The sequence below is a fragment of the Tachyglossus aculeatus genome, chromosome 18 (genome assembly GCF_015852505.1).
Source record: "Tachyglossus aculeatus isolate mTacAcu1 chromosome 18, mTacAcu1.pri, whole genome shotgun sequence".
NCBI classification, from domain to species: domain Eukaryota; kingdom Metazoa; phylum Chordata; class Mammalia; order Monotremata; family Tachyglossidae; genus Tachyglossus; species Tachyglossus aculeatus.
The window spans coordinates 13,995,095-14,017,147 of NC_052083.1; the positions used below are offsets into that span (position 1 = coordinate 13,995,095).

A 22,053-nucleotide genomic window follows, 5' to 3' on the forward strand; every position below is an offset into this window, starting at 1 on the left:
GAGAAGGTGGAAAAAGGAAGGAGGAAAAAAAATGAAGCTTCATGTGTGGAATTTTATACCAACTCTGTTAGTACTTCTCCAAGCACTTAGTACAGTGCTCTGCACACAGTGATAGCTCAATGAGTATGACTGAATGAGTTTTCATTTTCTTGGTCTGCTTCTGCTGGTGTAATACCCACCCACAGACTACACCTCTCCTCTCACCACCCTATGTTTTTGGGTCACTTCCCTCCCAGAACCCTTAATTCCTCCATAATTAACTAGTTCTTTCTTGGGAAACAGCCTTTGTCGAAACTTAGAAACATTCACACAAATTTTACTCACAAAATGATTGTCTGTTGCAGCATTAGCAGTTTTTCTAAAATTACAGCATCGCTATAATCCTTTCCCTCCACATTCAAACTGGTACCGTGTTAATCCAAGCATTTACCTTATCCCACCCTGACTGCTGCATCAGCCTCCTTGCTAGCTTTCCTGTCTCTTAGCTCTCACCACTTCAGTCCACTACACTCTGCTGCCCGATTCATTTTTCTACAGAAACTTTCAGTCCATATTTCCCCACTCCTCAAGAACCTCCAGTGGTTGCCCATCCACCTCCATATCAAACAGAAACTCCATATTATCAGCTTGGAAGCAAATCACCTTCCCCCTTCTACCTCACCTCACTACTCTCCTACTACAACCCACCTGGCACCCTTCACTCCTTTAATGCTTACCTCCATCTCATCTATCTTGTCTCTGACCTCTTGCTCACATCCTGCCTCAGACCTGGAACTCCTCCCTCTTGTATCTGACAGATGTTCACTCTGCACACCTTTAAAGCTTTCTTCAAAACACCTCTCCTCTAAGAGACTTTTCCCAAATAAGTCCTCATTTCCTCTCCTCCCACTCCCTTCTTTGTCACCCTTGCACTAGGATTTGCACCCTTTATCCACCCCTCCTTCGGCCTCATTGCACTCATGTACATATTCTTATTTAATTTATATTTTTATTAATGTCTATCTCCCCCTGTAGACTGTAAGCTCACTGTGGGCAGAGAACATGTCTATCAACTCTGTTATATTGTACTCTCCCAAGCACTTAGTACCGTGCTCTGCACCAAGTGCTCAATAAATACAGTTAATAAGTACAGAACCCCATTGTGTTGGATAGATCCTTCCATATCTTTTGCAGTTTTATGTCATTTTTATCCTCCTCCATTAGATTTTCTCATTTCAACTACCTTAGCAAATTGTCCAGTTCTGACTATCCTTGGTTATATAACCCCTTCTATTTGATTCCCATCAGTTATATGCATAATGATTTAACTTTTTTTGTGTGTGTGTGTCTGTGTGTGTGTATCTGCCATTCACCTGCTGTTAGTTTGGAATGCCTTTGTTTCTCATTTAGATCACTATTTGATCCTAATGGAAAAATTTGCTATAGTTCCATCTCTAGAAATCATTTCAATGGGCAGGAAGGTAGTAAACATTTCACGTAAGTGATTAGGGAGAAGCAGCAATGTGACTCTTCCCAGCTCCTCATCTAGTGGGAAATAGTAATCCAGAAATTTCTGGATTACCGGGTTGTTGTTATTCTTTTTTAAGGCCCAGCCTAATTAAAGCTACTAAAAATAGCACAGCTGTATTTAGGATAATTGCAGCCTTGGAGGACTCATCTTTTGGATCTAGTCAGTTTCTCTCAAGGAACCAGTCACATTCCTGAATAATGTTTGCAGTCACCAATATCATTTAATGTTCATTTTAAAGCGGTAGCAACTTTTAGCTATTCTGTAAATAGGAATCCCCTCCTCCCACCCTTTACTGGCCTGAATTCAATTTCAGTGTACTCCTGACACTGTTTCAATCAGTCACTGGTAGTTTTTGATTTCAGAACAGAATATAAGAAATGGCATCACTGGATCAAACCAATGATCATCCAACACAATGTTCTGCCTCTTTTCCTCCAAAATGTAATTTTTTAGGGTATTTGTTTAGCACGTACTATTTGCCAGGCACTGTTGTAGTCACTGGCGTAGAGACAAGGTAATCAGGTTGGACAAAGGTCATGTCCCCCATGTGGCTCACAGTCTTAATCTCCATTTTACAGGTGAGGTAACTGAGGTGAAGTGACTAGCACAAGGTCACACATCAGACCAGTGGCAGAGCCAGGACTAAAGTTCAGGTCCTTCTGAATCCCAGGCCCGAATTTGATCCTCTAGGCCACGCTTCATCTTAAATCAGAGTGAACATGGAGGAGGCAAAACAATGTTTGTCACTGTACCATAGAGGAAAGTAATAGAAGCAAACTTATTTAAAAGGTTCTAAGATGGTTCGGCAATCCTGCCAAAATTTGGAAGTAGGGTATTACTTTAGATGATGGCTCATTTTAGTCCATCTGTCCCATTTATTGAACAGTTTATTGCATGCAGATCACCCATAGTAAGTGCTTGGGAGAGTACAATATAACGATAAACAGGCACATTCCTTGCCCCACAATAACTTTTCATCTTATCTCATTCTGGCCATACCTACCCCTTAGAAAACCAACAGAGAAATGATCACTTGTCCGGCTTGGGAATCTTCGTAAGTCTTCATTTTCAGCTGTACAATAAAATCTACTTATAAATCTTTAATCATGGGGCATAATGTCAGGTCTATTTCTATTTTTTCCTCCACTGCTTAAAATTCTCTTTTCACTTTATCACCTAATGATTTTCAGGAGGCAAGAGATGCGTGTGGCTTCATTTTTCTTCCAGTTTTCTTTTGATAATTTCTCACCTCTTCCTGTTTGAAAATTAATAACAAAACTTTGGGAAAACTAATGACTTATGGATCTCTTTTTCTTTTATGGTAATTATTCATTTTAATGAATCACCCATTTTAATAGAATACGGGGAGGAACACAGTTGTATTTTTCTCATGATTAACAATGTAGATTTTATATTATAAATAATTGGTTTATTGATAGGTCTGAAGCTATTTGCAAGCCAGCTTCTGTTATTGCCCCCGCTACCTCCAGCTGTTCTGAAATAAGGTTAGAAAGAACAATGGGAACTTGGAAGAAAGCTTACGTGCATATTGATAATTCCTTGATTTGTATTAATGTCTGTCTCCCCTGCTAGAGCGTAAGCTTGTTGTGGGCATGGAACATGTCTACCTACTCTTTTACTCTCCCGTGCCCTTAGTATAGTGCTTTGCATGCAATAAATGCTCAACAAATATGATTGATTGGAGGAAACAAAATAAAACTCTGCCATTCATTCACTCAATCCTATTTATTGAGTGCTTACTGTGTGCAAAGCACTGTACTAAGCACTTGGGAAAGTACAATGCAACAATAAATGGACACATTCCCTGCCCTTAACAAGCTCACTGCCACTGGTCCAGACTCTCCCCTCCCCTTCATACAGCAGCCAAGAGGATAGGTGAGGGATGAGAAACATGGCAAATGTACCAGAACTCTTCACAGCAATGTTTTCTGTTGACCTTGGGGATGTTGGTGCTGCAGAGAGCCCAGGAATTATGTCCCATGGAGGTCAGTCCATCAGCGATTTGCATTTATTAATAATAATAATCATAATAATGATGGTATTTGTTAAGCACTTACTATGTTCAAAGCACTGTTCTAAGTGCTGGGATTAATGCAAGGTAATCAGGTTGTCCCATGTGGGGCTCACAGTCTTAATCCTCATTTTACAGGTGAGGTAACTGAGGCACAGAGAAGTTAAGTGACTTGTCCAAAGTCACACAGCGGATAAGTGGTACAGTTGGGGTTAGAACCCACGACCTCTGACTCCCAAGCCTATACTCTTTCCACTAAGCCACGCTGCTTCTCTTATTTATTGAGGGCTTACTGTGCTCAGAGCACTGTACTAGATGCTTGGGAGAAGTCAGTATAACAGAGTTGGTAGAGACGTTCCCTGCCCACAATTCATTCATTCAATCATATTTATTGGGTAGGGACTGTCTCTATATGTTGCCAGCTTGTACTTCCCAAGCGCTTAGTACAGTGCTCTGCACACAGTAAGCGCTCAATAAATACGATTGATTGATTGATTGAGCACTTACTGTGTGCAGAGCACAACAAAATTACAGTCTAGAGGATGTTCTAAGCTCATTGTGAGCAGGGAACATGTCTGTTGATTGTTATAGTGTATGCTCCCAAGAGCTTAGTACAGTGCTCTGCACACAATAAGTGCTCAATAAATATAATTAAATGAATAATAATAATAATAATAATAATAATAATAATGGCATTTGTTAAGCGCTGTCCCTGCCTCCTTTCAAGTGGGCTCAGGCAGGATCCTAAGGGAGAAGCCTCCCTCCTTCTTTCAGGGGCCATGGTATCTGCATACTTACCATAGTCAATCATTAATTCAGTTGTATTTACTGAGTGCTTACCCTTTGCGGAGCACTGTATTAAGCATTTGGGAGAGTATAATACAACAATAAACAGATACGTTCCCTGCCCATGATGAGCTTACAGTCCAAAGTGGGGGTGGACAGACAATAATACAAATAAATAAATGACTGATATGTACATAAGTGCTGTGGGGCTAGGAGGAGGGAAGAACAAAGGGAGCAAGCCAGGGCAATACAAAAGGGAGTGGGAGAAGAGGAAAGGGGTGCTTGCTCAGGGAAGGCATCTTGGAGGAGATGTGCCTTCAGTAAGGCTTTGAAGATGGGGGACAGTAATCTTCTGTTGGATTTGAGACGGGGCATTCCAGGACAGAGGCAGGATCCGTGGGCGAGTGGTCAGCGGCAAGATAAATGAGATTGAGGCACAGTGAGAGGGTAGCATTCGAGGAGCAAAATGTGCCTGCTGTGTTGTATTAGGAAAGTAGCAAGATGAAGTAAGAGGGAGCAAGGTGTTGGAGTGCTGTGAAGCCAATGGTGAGGAGTTTTGTTTGATATGGAGGTGGATGGGCAACCACTGGAGTGTTTTGAGGATTGGGGAATCGTGTCCTGAATGTTTTTATAGAAAATGATCTGGGCAGCAGAGTGAAATATGGACTGGAGTAGGGAAAGATAGAGGCTGGGAGGTCAGCAAGGAGGCTGATATAGTAATCCAGGTGGGATAGGATGAGTGATTGTATTAACGTGGTAGCAGTTTGGTTGGAGAGGGAAAGGCAGATTTTAGCGATTTCGTGAAGGTGGGACCAACAGGATTTAGTGAAGGATTGAGTATATGGGTTGAATAAGAGGGGTCAAAGATAACACCACGGTTATAGGCTTGTGAGTCAGAAAGGATGGTGGTGCTGTCTGCAATGATGGGAAAGTCAAGGGGAGGACAGTTTGGGTGGGAAGATAAGGAGTTCTGTTTTGGACATGTTGAGCTTGATGTGACAGGAGGACATCTAAGTAGAGATGTCTTGAAGACAAGAGGAAATGTGAGACTGCAGAGAGGAAGAGAGATCAGGGCTGGAGATGTAGATTAGAGTGTCATTCATCCGCATAGAGGTGGTAGTTGAATCCAAGGGAGAAAATGAGTTCTCCATGGGAATGTGTTTTGATGGGAGAATAGAAGGGGACCCAGAATTGAACCTTGAGGGACCCCCACATTTAGGGATGGGGGGTGGGGGGCTCAGAGGATGAGTCCAAGAAGGAGACTGAGTATACTGTACTTAGAACTTGGGAGAGTACAATATAATAGAGTTGGTAGACATGTTCATTTCATTCCTTCATTCAATCATATTTATTGAGCGCTTACTGTGTGCAGAGCACTATACTAAGTGCTTGGGAAGTACAAGTTGGCAACATATAGAAACAGTTCCTACCCAACAGTGGGCTCACAGTCTAGAAGGGGGAGACAGAGAACAAAATAAAATATATTAACAAAATAAAATAAATAGAATAAATATGTACAAATAAAATAAATAGAGTAATAAATACATACAAACATACATATATACAGGTGCTGTGGGGAGGGGAAGGAGATAAGACAGGGGGATGGAGAGGGGGAGGAGGGGGAGAGGAAGGAGGGGGCTCAGTTTGGGAAGGCCTCCTTATTTTAAATAAAATAAATAAATAGAGTGGGATGTGGGATTAGAACCCACATCCTCTGCCCCCCAAGCCCGGGCTCTTGCAATTAGGCTATGCTGCTTCTCAAGGGACCCCAATGGGGAGGGGAAGGGCTGGGTGGCAGGCCACACCCCAGAGCCACGAGGCGGAGGGTTGTTTGCACAAAGCAAGTTTTACCTTTTCCTTTTGTCCCAAATATTTTCTTTTCTCTCCTAATGAAACGTTTTTTCATTTCCTATTGTCCCAAATATTTTCTTTTCTCCCCTAGTGAAAGGCTTTGGGAAAAGCCTTTAGTGGCAAAATAAAGGGGAAAATTTTGCCACCAGCAAACTTCTCCTTTGCACTATGAGTAAATCATGTTTTTTCTGTCAAAAAACACAGGGACTTTAAGGATAAGGTTAAAAAAATAGAGAGGAAATTTGCAGTTCGGCCTCTCCTCAAATGTGCTCTTTGAAGGCATTAGAGTCCACAGGTAGAGAAATGAAAGGGAGACGTTTTTGGCGTGAAGCAAATAACTCATTTTCCACCTTATATACTGTCTATGCAGGGTTTGAAGGGTTTAGTTTAGAGAAATTCAAGCATGGAGATTTCTTCTTTTCTACCTCAAATAGTATCTTTCAGGCCTTGAAGACCTTAAGTAGAGAAAAACAGGAGATTTTTGTGCATGAAGCAAATATCTCCTTTTCCACCTCAAGTATTCCTTATTCATTCTCTAGGAAAAGGCCTGCAAGGCTGCAGGTAGACATAGGTTCAGGAGACATTAGTGTAGGAAGTTACATTTCTCCCTTTCCAGCTCATATATTTATTTTCTCTTTAAGTCTTGTAGATCTTATGTGGACACACTGACGGGAGAGTTTTTGCATAAAGCAAATTTCTCTTTCTCCCCCTCCGATATTCCCTTCGCAGGCCTTGAAGCCCTGCAGTAGAGGAGGAAAAGCAGTGGGTTGTTTGGCATGAAGCAACCTTCTCCTTTGTCATCTCAAATAATCTCCACTCACTCTCCCTTCAAAGGCTTTGAAGGCTTGAGGTGGACCAATGCACAGGAGATGTTTCTGCATGGAGGCAATGTCTCCTTTTCCAGTTCACATATTTTCTCTTTGGGCCTTCAGGACCTTAGACAGATCGTTAGGAGAGCGATTGCATGAAGCAAATTTCTCCGTTTTTTAACCCCACCTATTGCCTTTTCTGGCCCTCAGGTGGAGAAACAGAAGCAGGAGATTGTTTGCATGAAGACAACCTGTCCTTTTTCCCCACAGATATTCTCTTTTCGGGTCATGAGGACCTCAGGTAGAGAAGTGAAAGTGGGAGACGGTTTGCATGAAGCGAATTTCTCCATCTTCATCTCCAAGATTCTCTTTAGAGGCCTAAGAGAATGCAAAGTGGGAGATGGTTTGCATGAAGAAAATTTCTCCTTTTTCACCTCCAATACCCTCTTTACAGGTCTTGGAGATCTTAGAGGGACAAGTGAAAGCAGGAGATGGTTTTCATGAAGTCAGTTCCTCCTTTTAAGCCTCAGAGATTGGGAGGCCTTGAAGACCTCAGAGAAATAAAAGCTGGAGGTTGTACAGATGAGGCCAGTTTCTCCATTTACACTGTGAATGCTCTCTTTTAGGGCCTTGAACTCCTTAAATAAGGAATGAAAAGCTGGAATTTGTTTTCCTGAAGCAAAATTCTCCTTCTTCACCTCAAATAGTCTCTTCTGAGGCCTTGAAGACCTTAAATACAGAAGGAAAAGCTTGACAAGGTTTTCAAGAAGCAAATTCCTCCTTTTGCACCTCAGAGATTCTCTATTCAGTCTTAATGAAAAGGCCTTGAAGGCCTGAAGTGGAGTTATGCACAGGACGTAGTATCTGCATGAAGCAAATTTCTCCTTTTGACCACTAGAAATAGTCTCTTTTAAGGTCTTGAAGACCTTAGGGAGAGAGACAATAGAAGGAGATGGCATCCAGAAAACTCCTTTTTCAACACAAACATTCTCTTTTCAGGTCTTTCCCTGCCCATTGTACTAATGATGGCAGAGCACAAGTTTTCTTTGTTTCAAAGAGCAAGGTGTCACATTTTAGGAATATTTCTGAAGGTTGAAATCCTCATTCTAGTATTTTAGCTAGGGCTTAGCTGATTCATGTGTTTCTTAAACTTTCTCAAATCTGGACTGTATACAGTTCAGTAGTTGTTACAGTGGTCAATCAATGCTTCAGTTATATTTATTGAGCACTTTCTGTATGCCAAGTACTCTATTAAGACATGGGAGAGTACAATAATTATAAAATATTATTGTTTCATAATTCGATTTATTTTCATTGATGTTGTGTATATATCTATAATTCTATTTATAATGATGCTACTGATGCCTGTTTACTTGTTTTGCCATCTGTCTCCCCCCTTCTAGACTGTAAGCTTGTTGTAGTCATCGATTGTCTCTATATGCTGCCAACTTGTACTTCCCAAGAGCTTAGTACAGTGCTCTGCACATAGTAAGCGCTCAATAATTAGGATTTAATGAGTGAACAATAGAGTTAGAAGACACATTCCTTGCATTCAAGATGCTTACAGACTAGCTGGAGAAACAGGTATTAAATAATTTACACATCACTCAATCAGTGGTATTTAATGAGCACTTACTGTGAGCAGGGCACTGTGTTAAGCATAGATACAATGGGAAAGAGGATATTTACACTTAATGAATTGCAAATTCTGTGGCTTGGATAGAGAAAAAATAAGAATGAGTACTAGAGATCTTTCACACCTTTAATTTTCAGTATTAAGTTGGGCATCAGTGTCTCAGTTCATCTGTAGATCTGTTGTAATGCACTTGCAACCTTTAATGAGAGGAAATATAGCTTTGTGCATCATAACTACCATATTTCCCCGGGATGACTTAATTTACTGAACAGCCTTTCTAAAAAGTGGTTTCTGATTAGAATACCTGAGCGCAACGCCTGTAGGCTGACAGTGGAAAAAGACACTAATTGCTCGACTCTCTTTTCTAATTTGGGCTTCTGCCCTAATTACATATGTTAGTTATTTCTTTTAAACCACTGCAGGACAAATTTGTTTTTCCTCTGTTTTAATAATGGCATTTATTAAGTGCTTACTATGTGCAAAGCACGGTTTTGCTTGCTATTGCCATTAACATGAAGAAAATGGAGAGCTTTTCAGCTGCTGGCCTGGAATTTTGACTCGGTGCAAATGTCCACTTTTTGTTGGGTTGAATTCCTAAAAATGAATGGCCCTATGATTCTGGTATTTCTTTTGGTAATTAAAATAGGAAAATGCTTGTTGCCAGTCTGCTGTTGGGTAAAGTTTTGCTTTCATTGGAATTATTTCTATGCAGTTCCAATAACAATTTTGTGCATTTCTATAATCCCTCTCAAGAATCTTTGCTGGCATTTTCATGCCTCAGAATTCTGTCAGTCAGTACTGATTGCTTCTGGTTTTAAGGTAGCTGGAATGACACGGAGGGAATAGTAGAATTTCCTAAGAAAATGGGGGACATGGAAGTGGCAGAACACAGAAATGAAACATCCTTACTGTATGGTCTGTCTTACCTCTTTGAAATAAGCAAAATTGCATGCCTCTACATTGGTGTGCGTGCCTTCCAACTGTATGAAATTGCCCTTCTGAAGAGGGATTTTTTTCACATAAAGAATTAGAGAAATTAAACTCTGGAGTGAATCAGACTCAGGCTAAACTCTAAGCTCGGTTTTAATTTTGTGGAGGCTGCAAGGGTGTTTTCAGGTCACTAGGTACCTTGTTAGTAAATGGGGTAATAACTGCTATTTGATAAAAGGTCTCTACTGAAATAACGATCTAATGGTAAGATCTGATATATTGCTGTCTTCTTGAGAAGAAGCATGGTGTGGTGGATAGAGCCGGGGCATGGGAGTGGGGTCATTGGTTCTAATCCTGACTCTTCCACTTGTCTGCTGTGTGACCCAGTGCTAGTCACTTAACTTCACTGGGCCTCAGTTCCCTCATCTGGAAAATGGGGATTAAGACTGTGAGCCCTATGTGGGACAGGGACTATGTCCAACCCAGTTATCTTGTATCTACCCCAGTACTTAGAACCGTGCCTGGAATATAGTAAGTGCTTAACAAATACCATTATTATTATTATTGAGCCATATTCTCGGTTTGCAAGTCCTGGGGGAGTAGAACACCTCTGGAATTTCAGAAGGTAACATAGTCCTCCTAACCTTTTCCTTTCCCTCCAACCTGACCAGCAGGCCCAAGCATTCTGGTGGCTTCACAGACCGCTCTGTGCTCTATTTATTGGGCACTTACTGTATGCAGAGCACTGTACTAAGTGCTTGGGAAAGTACAGTACAACAGAGTTGGTAGACACATTCCCTGCCCACTATGAGTTTACAGTCTAGAGGGTGAGATGTACATTAATATAAATAAATAATTTATAGTATATAATTTATAGTCATGTACAGTTCTATGGGGCTGATGGTGGGGCGAGTACTGAATGCACAAATGTCAGTCAGTCATATCAGGTGTTTACAGTGTGCAGAGTACTGTGCTAAGGGCTTGTGAGAGTACAGTATAACAGTGTAACAGACCCATTCCCTGCCCACAGTAAGCTTACAATCTAGAGGAGCAGACAGACATTAAATAATTTACAGATATGTACATAAGTGTTGAGGAGCTAGGAGGGGAGATGAATAAAGGGAGCAAGTCAGGGTGATGCAGCGGGAGTAGAAGAAAAGGAAAAGTGGACTTAGGGAAGCCTTCTTGGAGGAGATGTGCCTTCAATAAGGCTTTGAAGGGGGTGAGAATAATTGTCTGATATGAAGAGGAAGGGCTTTACAGACAAGGCAGGATGTGAGTGAGAGGTTGATGGCGAGATAGATGTGATTGAGATAGAGTGAGTAGGTTTACCTTAGAGGAGCGAAGTGTGAGGGCTGGGTTGTAGTAGGAGAGCAGTCAGGTGAGGTAGGAGGGGGCAAGGTTATGGAGTGCTTTAAAGCCAATGGTGAGAAGTTTCTGCTCGGTGAGGCGGTGGATGGTGAGGCGGTGGATGGGAAGCCACTGGAGGCTCTTGAGGAGGAGGGAACATACATATGGCCTATATGTTGATCCAAGTGTGTAGATGACACAGAAGCAGTGTTTGTCTAGTGGATAGAGCATGGTCCTGAAAGTCAGGACATGGATTCTAATCCCGGCCCCACCAATTCACCAATTCAAACTTGAGCAAGTCACGTAAATACTCTGTGCCTCAGTCATCTCATCTGTAAAATGGGGATTAAGGCTGAATGCCCCATATGAAACATGGACTCAGTTTAATCTGATTAGCTTATATCTATCCCAGGACTTAGTACAGTACCTGGAAGCATTTAAAAAATATCATAAAGAACTGCAGATGTATTCGACTTGGTTTTCATTCAAGCTCAGATGGAAGGGTCATGAGGTGCTATAAATATATGTAGGATCTAATCATCTTATATGTACCTCAGTGCTTAAAATAGTGCCTTCCGCATAGTAACTACTTAACAAGTACCGTTCCCCCCCCACCTCCCCAAAATAAAAACCTAACAAAAACCAGATAGCAGTGCAGACCTTCTGCTGCTCATTAACCTCTATTTTCCTGGAGCACATGCTGGATAGATAAATAACTGCAGTAGTGTAAATCAAGAGCAGAAATAAACACATACACTGTGGCCCAGCCAGGTAAGACCAATGAGTATTTCAGCACCTGGGTTGGAGTTTCCAACTCATCCAGATCCTGGGATTCATTATGGCAGCCTCAGTTTGGAAGGCTATACTCGGGTAAACCTGTCACATAATCAAGGGACTTTTATCTCAACAAGAGATAATTATAATATACTGTCAAAGAATGTAGCCACTGAAAAAATACAGCTAGATTTGTATTTTCCTAGGCAGTATTCATTAAAAAGTGCTAGATTGCTGTGCCACCCAAATTCATCTTTGTGGCACTACAAGAATGTGCCCTATGCAAAAATTGAATGTGCTGAAAATGCCACTGAATTGTCCCGGTTTGGAGAAATAGATTTTCCAATGTAAAATTAAAAGGCTTGTTGGCTGTGAGAATGTTGGACAAATTTGAACAGCTTGATATATGATTGTGCCACCCTCTCCCATTATTCTGAAGATGCAAAGATGGGGTGAAACTGTTGTAAAATATATCTGTGATGATCTGTATGTGGTTTTACCCTCCTGCAAAATTCATGGGACTTTTTCCATCAGGCAGAGCTGAGCTTAAGTCCCCCGCAGAATATGGGGGAGTTAAGTTAAAGGATTTATAGTCACACTGATTCTACATGACAGCACCAGAGGGGAGAAAGTGTTTGAGAGTGAGTTATCTCTCCCGGGCCCTGTATCCACCCTGTTTGACTCTGCCAGCAAGCTCTTAGTACAGTGCTCCACACACAGAAAGTGCTCAATAAATATGAATGAATATGAATGAATGAACTCAGCTCCCCTGGTACTGTCAAGCAGGGGTATCCATCCAAAATGGCTTTCGTCATCCTCCCGTGTCACATCCTGGGTGAGGAGGCATTTTCTCTTCCCTGTGTAAGCTGTTCCCTCCCTGGATATATTGTAGCCTAAATCTCTCCAGCCCACTGGCTCTTTCAGATACCAGTGTCTACATGTCTACCAACTCTGTTATGTTGTACTCTCCCAAGCACTTAGTACAGTGCTCTGCACACAATAAGCACTCAATAAATACCATTGATTGACAGTGAAGGATGGAATCTACTTGGGATCATGTGGGTGTGGAGTGTGATAGAAGTGGAATCCAAGGTGGATGAGGAAGAGCCATTGGGAGGAGAGCACAGGTGCAGTTACTGCTCTCAGTGTGGTCTGGTGGAAAGAGTGTGGGGCTGGGAGACAGGAGACATGGATTCTAGTCTTAGTCTGCCACTTGACTGCCATGTGACCTTGGACAAGTCACCTAACCTCTCCAGGCCTCTGTTCCCTGATCTGTAACATAGAGGTAACAATACTTACCTCTTGCTACCTCCTGTGGATGCTGAGGAGGAAAAGGAAAATAAGGAAAATAAAGGGGCAAAAAGGAAAACATAAGCCCTTGAATTTGTAGATCGCCTTGATTTTTACCAGTTTTCTATTTAGATATCTCATCTTGTCCTCACAAAGTACCTGGGAGATAGGGAGAGACAAGCATTTTCTCCATATATCAGCTGAGGGAAACTGAAGCACCAGAGATTATTAATAATAATGGTGTTTGGTAAGTGCTTACTATGTGCCAAGCACTGTTCTAAGTGCTAGGGTAGATTCAAGGTAATCACGTTGTCCCAAGTGGGGCTCACAGTCTTAATCCCCATTTTTACAGGTGAGGTAACTGAGTCATAGAGAAATTAAGTGACTTGTCCAAAGTCATACAGCTGACAAGCGGCAGAGCCAGGATTAGAATCCACCACCTCGGACTCCCAAGCCCACACTCTTTACACTAAGCCATGCTGCTGCTTATTATTATTTTCTTGGCTCTGTACTAAGTGCTAATTTGATTATAAGGCCACACAGCAGGTCAATTTCAGAGATGGGTCTACCACCTAGATTTATGTTTTTTCCAGTAGATCATGCTTCATTTGAATGGTTTAGCAGAGAAATGGTGTGCCTTTGCCACTCTTTCAAAATGAACCCCCTTCAAGAAAGGGGTCATCGAGTTCAATCATGTAGAGTCACTGTGGATAGCTAGGTCCTGTATCCTCCCTGTTACTTATTTAATAAAAATAAGTATTTTATTAGTATCATTGTCATTGTCATTATTATTATTGTTATTATTATTATCTGCCAATAATTATATTAAGCACCAGGGAAGGTGCATTTCAGTCAGATCAGATGCAGCCCCGGTCCCAACTGAGTGTCAGAGGCTAAGGAGGAGAGAGAACAGATATTCCCCATTTTACAGATGAGGAAACAGAGATGTTAAGTGACTTGCCCAAGATCATACAGCAGGCAAGCGGCAGTGCTGGTATTAGAAACCAGTCTCCTGACCATCAGCCCCATGCTCTTTCTACTAGGCCGCATTGGTTCTCAATTAATCAGTACTACTTAATCTCTGCAGAGCTATGTACTAAGCACTTGGAGAACACACTAGTGTTAGTAGGTACTACCCTACCCTTAAGGAGCCTATGGGGGAGATAGTTATTAAAATACATTACAGGTAGGGGAAAGCAAACAAATGTAAAGATTTGTGCCTAAGTTAAAAGAGCGATGGGATGAGTTACCTAAATGCTTAGACGGGGAAAACTTAAGTGGATAGGGTAAAGCCAGGGAAGCAGCATGGCCTAGTAGGAAGAGCATGAGCCTAGGAATCAGAGGACCTGGGTTCTAATTTTGGCTCTGCCAAATGTTTGCTGTGTGACCTTGGGCAAGTCACACAACTTTTCTGTTCCTCAGTTTTCCTCTTCTACCTCCTACTTAGATTGTGAGCCCCGTGCAGGACAGGGACTTTGTCCTACCTAATTAAGCTTTTATCTTCCCTGGTGTTTAGAACCATGTTTGACACAAAGTAAGCACCTAATACCTTAAAAAAAAACACCCAGCCTAACTCCCCAGCACAGTTAAGTAGGGACTTTAATGAAGAGTTTAAATAACAACTCTAGGATGCTTGTTTGCCACTGCAGCAAGAGAGTTGGCTTTTCAGAAAACTCCATCTTTTGCATAGCAGTATTTTCATAGGGCATAGCCTAAAATCCATTTAGTCAGTCAGTGATATTTATTGAGCGCTTACTGTGTGCAAAGTACTATAAGTGCTTGGGAGAATGCAGTACAGAGTTGATAGACATGTTCCCTGTTCACCAAGAGCTTGTGGTGGAGTGGGGAGACAGACTTAACATGAATTACACATATGTATGCATGTACTTTGAACCTGAGGATTGAGTATTAAGTGCCTAAAAGATACAGATCCAATGCGTAGAACGGAGAGGGAGTCAGGGAAATGAAGACTCAGTGGGGGAACAAGTTTATCTCTAGTGACTCAAAAGTGACTTGGACCCTGGTTTTTATATCAGGGTGCTAAATGAATTTGTAGGTATAACTTTGCTTTCCATGCTCCTGAATGGCATTCCAAATTCAATTTTTTAAAAATCTTGTCAAAAACTAGATCAGACCAAAACCAACGTCAGGTCGTCATCAATAATATGGCCCACAGAATTGCTGTCATGGGAAAATAAGTGCAGTTGGTAGCCCTATATGGAAGCACAAAGAATTCCTGATTTTTTAAAAAAATGAAATAAAAAAATACAATTCTGCTTTGTGCCAATAATGAGGCAGCAATTCCTGAGGGAAATAATGCAGTTTATTCAGGGCACGTGTTCAAGCTTTTTTTTAAAAAAAAAAAAAAAACTGTGACCCAAAGAGGCAGAAAATGGATGAGGTTAATATTCAAGTACTAATGAGAACTCAGGTATTGTAAACCTTGCATTGGTCTAATTAAAAATAATTGCATAGGAATTGTGAAAGCACCTCAATACATTTGGGCATTCATGAGCAGCAATGAAATATTGTTGTATTTACCTCTGTCAGTTGCAAATTGCACCATTATTTTCTGAACCCTTTCTTTTTGGTTTTTCACCACACTCTAAGAAATGCACTTGCTAATAACCAAGACAGCCACTTTTTCTTCTCCCCTTTTAGCTGATCACCTTCGGTTTATTTATGAAGTTCAAAAGGAGGTCTCTCCCCATGGATTCCTTTATGACTTGTGTTGTTTTCTACCATCTCTGCCCCCGGGAGTTTATCAGTACTTCTAATAAAGTCAGTGTTTGGGCTATTTTTCCCACGAAACAGTGCCCTCATTCAAATGTTTGTATTGCAATATTTTGGTCTGGTAACTCTATGATGGTTTTAGTCTATTAGAGTCTGGCTTCTCCTGGAAGCTGAAATTGGGGCATTTTATTGGATTTTTGTTTACAGTATGAAACAGACTTCGGGAGATTAGCAGTGTTAAAGCACTTTGGAAAAATGCACTAGATGCTTGTTGTGAACAGGGAATGTGTCTACCAACCCAACTCTGGGGTTTTTTTGTTTGTTTTTAAATGGTATTTAAGTGTTTTACTATGTGCCAGACACCATCCTAAGTGTTGGGGTAGATACAAGCTAATCAGGTTGGACCAGTTCAGGTCCTACAGTGAGCTCACATTTGTTATCCCCATTTGAAGGAAGAGGGAACTGAGATACAGAGAATAATAATTGCAGTATTTGTTAAGCTTTTACTATGTGCCAGGCACTGTACTAAGCACTAAGCAACATGACCAAGGTCACACAGCAGCCGAGTGGCGGGGCTGGGATTAGAACCCAGGTTTCCCAGGCCCTTCCTTGTTCTTTCCATTAGGCCACAATGCTTCCACACTGCTATTTTATTGTACGCTCCCAAGCACTCAGTACAGTGCTCTGCACCCAATAGGTGCTCAGTAAATACAAATGTACAGATCTGTCATCATTCCTATCATTATGCAACTGCTAGAATGATGAAAATAACACCACCAATAACTGAGTTGCAACAGTGCTTTGCACATAGCACTTAATAAATGCCATCATTATTATTATTATCTTTGGAGATCCTAACTGTTGTGTGTGCCCTCCCAGTTCATCCGTGACTCCAACACTGGATTCCGAATAGCCCTTTCAACCTGCCTGGGCCTGTCGGCCTTATATTAGGTGATTGTACTTTTGAGGCTCTCTGAACCATGGAAGCCATTTCATCACACAATTTATCTTTGTTAGGTCGTGGGCTGGAGATCCAAAGATAGTTTCTGACAGAATTCTGGTAGACTAAAGCATATGGGTGCTCAGAAATCACCCAGTGCTCATTTGCACTCCAGAGAAGGTACTTTTTCAAACTGAAGGTTGAGTACAGAAAGGGAAAAGAGAATGCCTTAAAAATGTATCTATCTACGCATCTATCTGTGAGATACATAGAGACATGCCTATATATGTGAGCTCATTATGGGCAGTGAATGTGTCTTTATTGTTATATTGCACTCTCCAAGTGCTTATTTCAGTGCTGTGCACACAGTAAATGCTCAATAAATATGATTGAATGACTGACTATATAGGTGTGTATGTATATACTGTAAATGTATGTACATATATATGTGTGTGTATGAACCTGTAAGGCTTAGGCAGGGGGCATGTAATAATGTCCCTCCTTTTAATATTTTAAAAAACTTGAAAAGGCTTATGTAGGATGAGACTGCCAGAGAATGTGTACTCTCCCAAGTGCTTAGTACAGTGCTTTGCAAACAGTAAGTACTCAATAAATACAAATGAATGAATGAATAAATGTGGGACAATCTGAGGTATTGTTTCCATTTTGGCATTCTCAGCTAATATTATATATTATAAATTATTTATATTAATGTCTGTTTCCCCCTCTAGACTGTAAGCTCTTTTTGGGAAAGAAACCCATCTGCTAATTCTGTTGTATTGTACCCTTTCAAGTGGTTAGTACAGTGTTCTGCTCATAACGCTCAATAAATGCTATTGATTGATGGATAGACAGTAGGAGAGAGTTGGTTTATCAGGAGGTAGTGGTAGTAATCCCCTCTAGACTTTAAACTCACTGTGGGCAGGAAACATGTCAACCAACTCTGTTGGATTGTACTCTCCCAGCCTTTAGTACATTTCTCTGCATACAATAAGTGCTCAGAAAACATCATAAATTGATAATATTTACTAAAGGCTTACTGTATGCAAAAGCATTGCACTTAGTACTGGGAAAGAAATACATGGATGAGGGAAACCTGTGGGAACTCCTTCCTCTTTTAATTATTCAGATTGTGATCACTCAAGCTCCTCTCTTCTGTTGCTTCAATTACTGTCTCAGAAAACACATTCAGCCCTTTCTCTATGTAAGTGTAAAGTCTTATTGTGTTATCTAAGCTTGATGTTCAACATAAAACAAAGAGTAAGCCACTTTCCATGACGTACACTTTCTGAAGACCAGATTTGAAAGTATTGAAGTTGCCATATTATCAAGCAATAGCATCATTCAAGAGCATTTTCACTAAGGGCTGCCACTGATCGGAGTGTCAGGTAAACACGTTTTATCAGAAAGGCTACTTTTCTTTGAGTTGTGAGCTTGGAAACTCTTTTTACTTTCCATAAAATGTCAATCTGGATTTCATATAGAAATCCTCAATAAGATCATGGAATAATGCCGATCTACCAGAGAGAAATTTTAACTTGCACATCCGGTTTCTGTAAACAGGTGCAATTAACTCAAAAAGTGAATGATATCAGCCTTGGTTTGAAAACAAGAAAGAAAATAACTTAAGAAAACATAATTCAATTACATGTCAGCTTTCACGGCTAATGAGATTTCCTAAAATCCAAGAACTTGTAACTAAACAATCTGTTTTCTTTCCCTCCTCTTCCCACTCCAGCCTACCAGCCCCATGTTCTTCCCCTATTGTCTGTCTTCTTGGAATAAAGGAAATTAGGATTTCACACTACAGATGTTGACAGTTCTTGTAGAGTTATATTCTTTGGGAAGGGCGGATTGTGAGGGGAGGAGAGGAGGAGGAGACAGGAATGCCTAAATATGCCCAGCCTTGTCCAATTCTCCAATTGATGAATCTGTTGTTATTTAAGTACTTTCTCCCTTGGGGGATCCAGGCCAGGAAGTTACACCTGCCCATCCTGTCCATTTTTTTTTTATATGTCATTTGTTACTATGTGTCAGACACTGTTCTAAGCATTGGTGTAGATATAAGTTAATTAGATTGGACACAGTTCCTGTTGTGCTTCGGGCTCACAGTCTAAGTAGGAGGGAGAACATAACTGAGACAGAGAAGTTAAGTGACTTGCACAAGTTCACACAGCAAGCATTTGGCTGAGCTGGGATTAGAACCCAGGTCCTTATACTCCCAGGCCTGTGCTCTTTCCACTAGGCCATGCTACTTCCCTGTCCTTGAGGGCAGGGGCTGCTGCCTCTGATACCCAGACCCATACCTGATTCAAAGGCAAAATTAGAGTGGGAAGGTGGAGTAGTGAAACTCTTCACTATAATTTGAGAACCGGGTTTATAATATTGACTTTCCTTTCCTCAGCCTATCCTGTTGCATTTGGCTAAGTTGCCCTGAAACTGGCCCTCATTCTGTGTTTGTCTATAACCCTACAGAATGTCCCATCCTAATGGACCCAGGAAGTGAAGCCAATCATACAAATGTTTCATTTCTGAGAAATGCCACCCAATTAGCTACATTTTAAAACGGCTCCAAACCCTGATAAAGCAAACATTTCATTTGCTGAGCAATTTATTGATCGATGTAGTCCAGGACACAAAGCAGAACCATCTGGTGGATGGGCTATAGAGAATGATTAGAAATATTCAAGGGGTGCTCCTTTAAACTTCCAAACTTGTATAGGAAAATGTTGTAGTTTCCATAATGCTGCATTTATGTAGAAATTAACTAACACCATTGTATGGTAAAATGTAAAAGTACATTTTAAACAACATCCAAGTTGTGTAACATATTCCTGGATATTTTTTAATGGTATTTATTAAGCACTTACTATGTGCCAAGCACTATACTAAGCCCTGGGTTAGATTTAAAATAATTGGCCAGGATGTAGTCCTTGTCCCAAATAGGGCTGACAATCTTAATCCCCCTTTGAAAGATGAGAAAACTGAGGCACATAGGAAGGGTGAGTTGCCCAGTCACACAGCAGACAGGTGCCAGAGCCAGGATTAGAACCCACATCCTTTTGACTTCTGGGTCCATGCTCTTTCCACTAGGCCACTTTGCTTTTCTGTATTTAGAAGGAACATATTTTTCCATCCAGTGTTTTAATGGAATCATGTGCTGTTCACCGAAGAATGAAAAACAGAAGGGCATTTGAGGGAAAAAAAACTATACATAATTTTTTTTTGGTTTGGGTGTACTAATGGGATGTCTTTTATTTCAGCCATTTATGAACTCTCCTGTGAAGCATACAAACACCTGGGCAAAACCTCCAATTACTACTGGATAGATCCTGATGGCAGTGGCTCACTGGGGCCTTTGAAAGTTTACTGCAATATGACAGGTAACTAGACCATATTCCTGCTTTATGAAAACAATTCAACCAGAAGTAGAGAAGGAATGGTACCATTGAAGTTTATTTCTGTAACACTCTGCTGTTCTGCATCAGTGTATTACAAGTTAGTCACTACTGAAACACTTGTAGCACAGAATATGAAACTCATGTTCCTGAAACAAGAAACTTACATTGCCTTACTAACCCCGTGTTTTCATTGAAAAGATTAGGGTTTTGAATGTGTTCGGTATTAACCGGTGTAAAGTCGAAACCGTTCCTTGATGAAAATTCTAGAGTTGGTCAATTTGGAGACCAGAGGAAAGGAGGATGTGGGGGTCACTTTTCCAAGCCATCTGTTTGTGGCTACGGAGACAGGAAAAATAAGGGCTAAGCTGTCTCACACTCAAAGCCAGAGGAGGAGTTGTGGGGAGAAATCGGAGTCCCGCCTACTTGCCCACAGAATGTGAGATGCCTTCTCCAACGACATCACACATTTTTCACTCATTTCCACAGACTCAGGGGATGGGCCCAAAAGACACATTGAGTTTCAGTGGCTTTCCCACAGCTCCGACATATGGAGGGAGGGAGGCTCGAATCCCCTGTCATCTCCTCATAGAGGGCAGGGAATATGTGTAACAACTCTGTTATACTGTCCTCTCCCAAGCACTTAATACAGCGCTCTGCACATAGTAAATGCTCACTAAATACCATTGGTTGATCGACCTCCTGCCCTGTAGTCCAGACGGAGGGTCTCTCTAGAGAAAGAATCAGCAAAATGTTCATGTTGAACTGGAACTTGGGCCAGCAGGGAGACTTGAGCATCCAGTGCTTACCCTAACTCCCCAGGTGCAGGTATCTGACGAGGAGTGTCAGCAGCTGGGGGGATGGTGATGGAAGCTAAATTGTGGTGCGGTAAGCATAAACAACTGTAAAATCACATGCAGTGCCGCAGGTTGGAATGGTGCGGTGGTTGCCCTCCTTTCACATCCAGCCACGTGAATTTAGGTGCACCATCCAACATCTCTAACTTTTCGTCTGACACAAAATATACACCGGAAGGTGCTTGAAGGCAGGGATTGTGTCTACTTATTCTAGCACACCCTTCCAAGTGCTTAGTATACTGCTCCACATTCAGTAAGTGCTGAATAAATAATAACGATTGTACTTGGTACGTGCTTACCATGTGCCAGGCCCTGTACTAAGCATGAGGGTGTATACAATCAAATCGAGTTGGACAAAGTTCCTGTCCCATGTGGAGCTCACAGTCTCAATCCCCATTTTACAGATGAGGTAACTGAGGCACAGAGAAATGAAGTGACTTGGCCAAGGTGTCACAGCAGACAAGTAGCAGAGCCAGGATTAAGCAGCGTGGCTCAGTGGAAAGAACACGGGCTTTGGAGTCAGAGGTTCAAATCCCGGCTCCGCCACTTGCCAGCTGTGACTTTGTCACTTCACTTCTCTAGGCCTCAGTTCCCTCATCTGTAAAATGGGGATGAAGACTGTGAGCCCCATGTAGGACAATCTGATCACCTTGTCAGCTCCCCAGTGCTTAGAACAGTGCTTTGCACATAGCGCTTAATAAATGCCATCATTATTATCAGCGCTTAGAACAGTGCTTTGCACATAGTAAGCACTTAATAAATGCCATCATTATTATTATTATTATTAAATGCCACTGATTGATTGAAAGAATCTTGGTCCATCATCCATGGGAAGCAGTGTGTCATAGTGGATAGAGCATGGGCCTGGGAGTGAGAAGGACCTGGGTTCTAATCCCAGCTCCACCACTTGTCTGCTGTGGGACCTCAGGCAAGTCACTTCACTTCTCTGGGCCTCAGTTGCCTCATCTGTAAAATGGGAATGAAGACTGTGAGCCCCTTGTGGGACAGGGTCTGATTGTCTTATATCTACTCCAGTGCCTAGTATAGTGCCTGGTACATAGGTACACACTTAATACCATTATAAAGGATATCTAAATACTTGGAGATATTGATGTTTCTGATCCCCACTCCCCAAGCTTCTTAGTTCCAAATTCCTT

General features: G+C 41.4%; 1 protein-coding gene across 1 annotated transcript in view; it reads left to right on the forward strand.

The window, feature by feature from the left end:
• The window catches only part of CNTNAP2 (contactin associated protein 2), a 1,198,489-nt gene that overhangs the window by 765,194 nt on the left and 411,242 nt on the right, over positions 1 to 22,053 (forward strand). Inside the window, exon 12 of the mRNA XM_038760181.1 lies at positions 19,905 to 20,024. Within this exon, the coding sequence (XP_038616109.1) occupies positions 19,905 to 20,024 (120 nt within the window). The remainder of the gene's footprint in view (positions 1 to 19,904; positions 20,025 to 22,053) is intronic.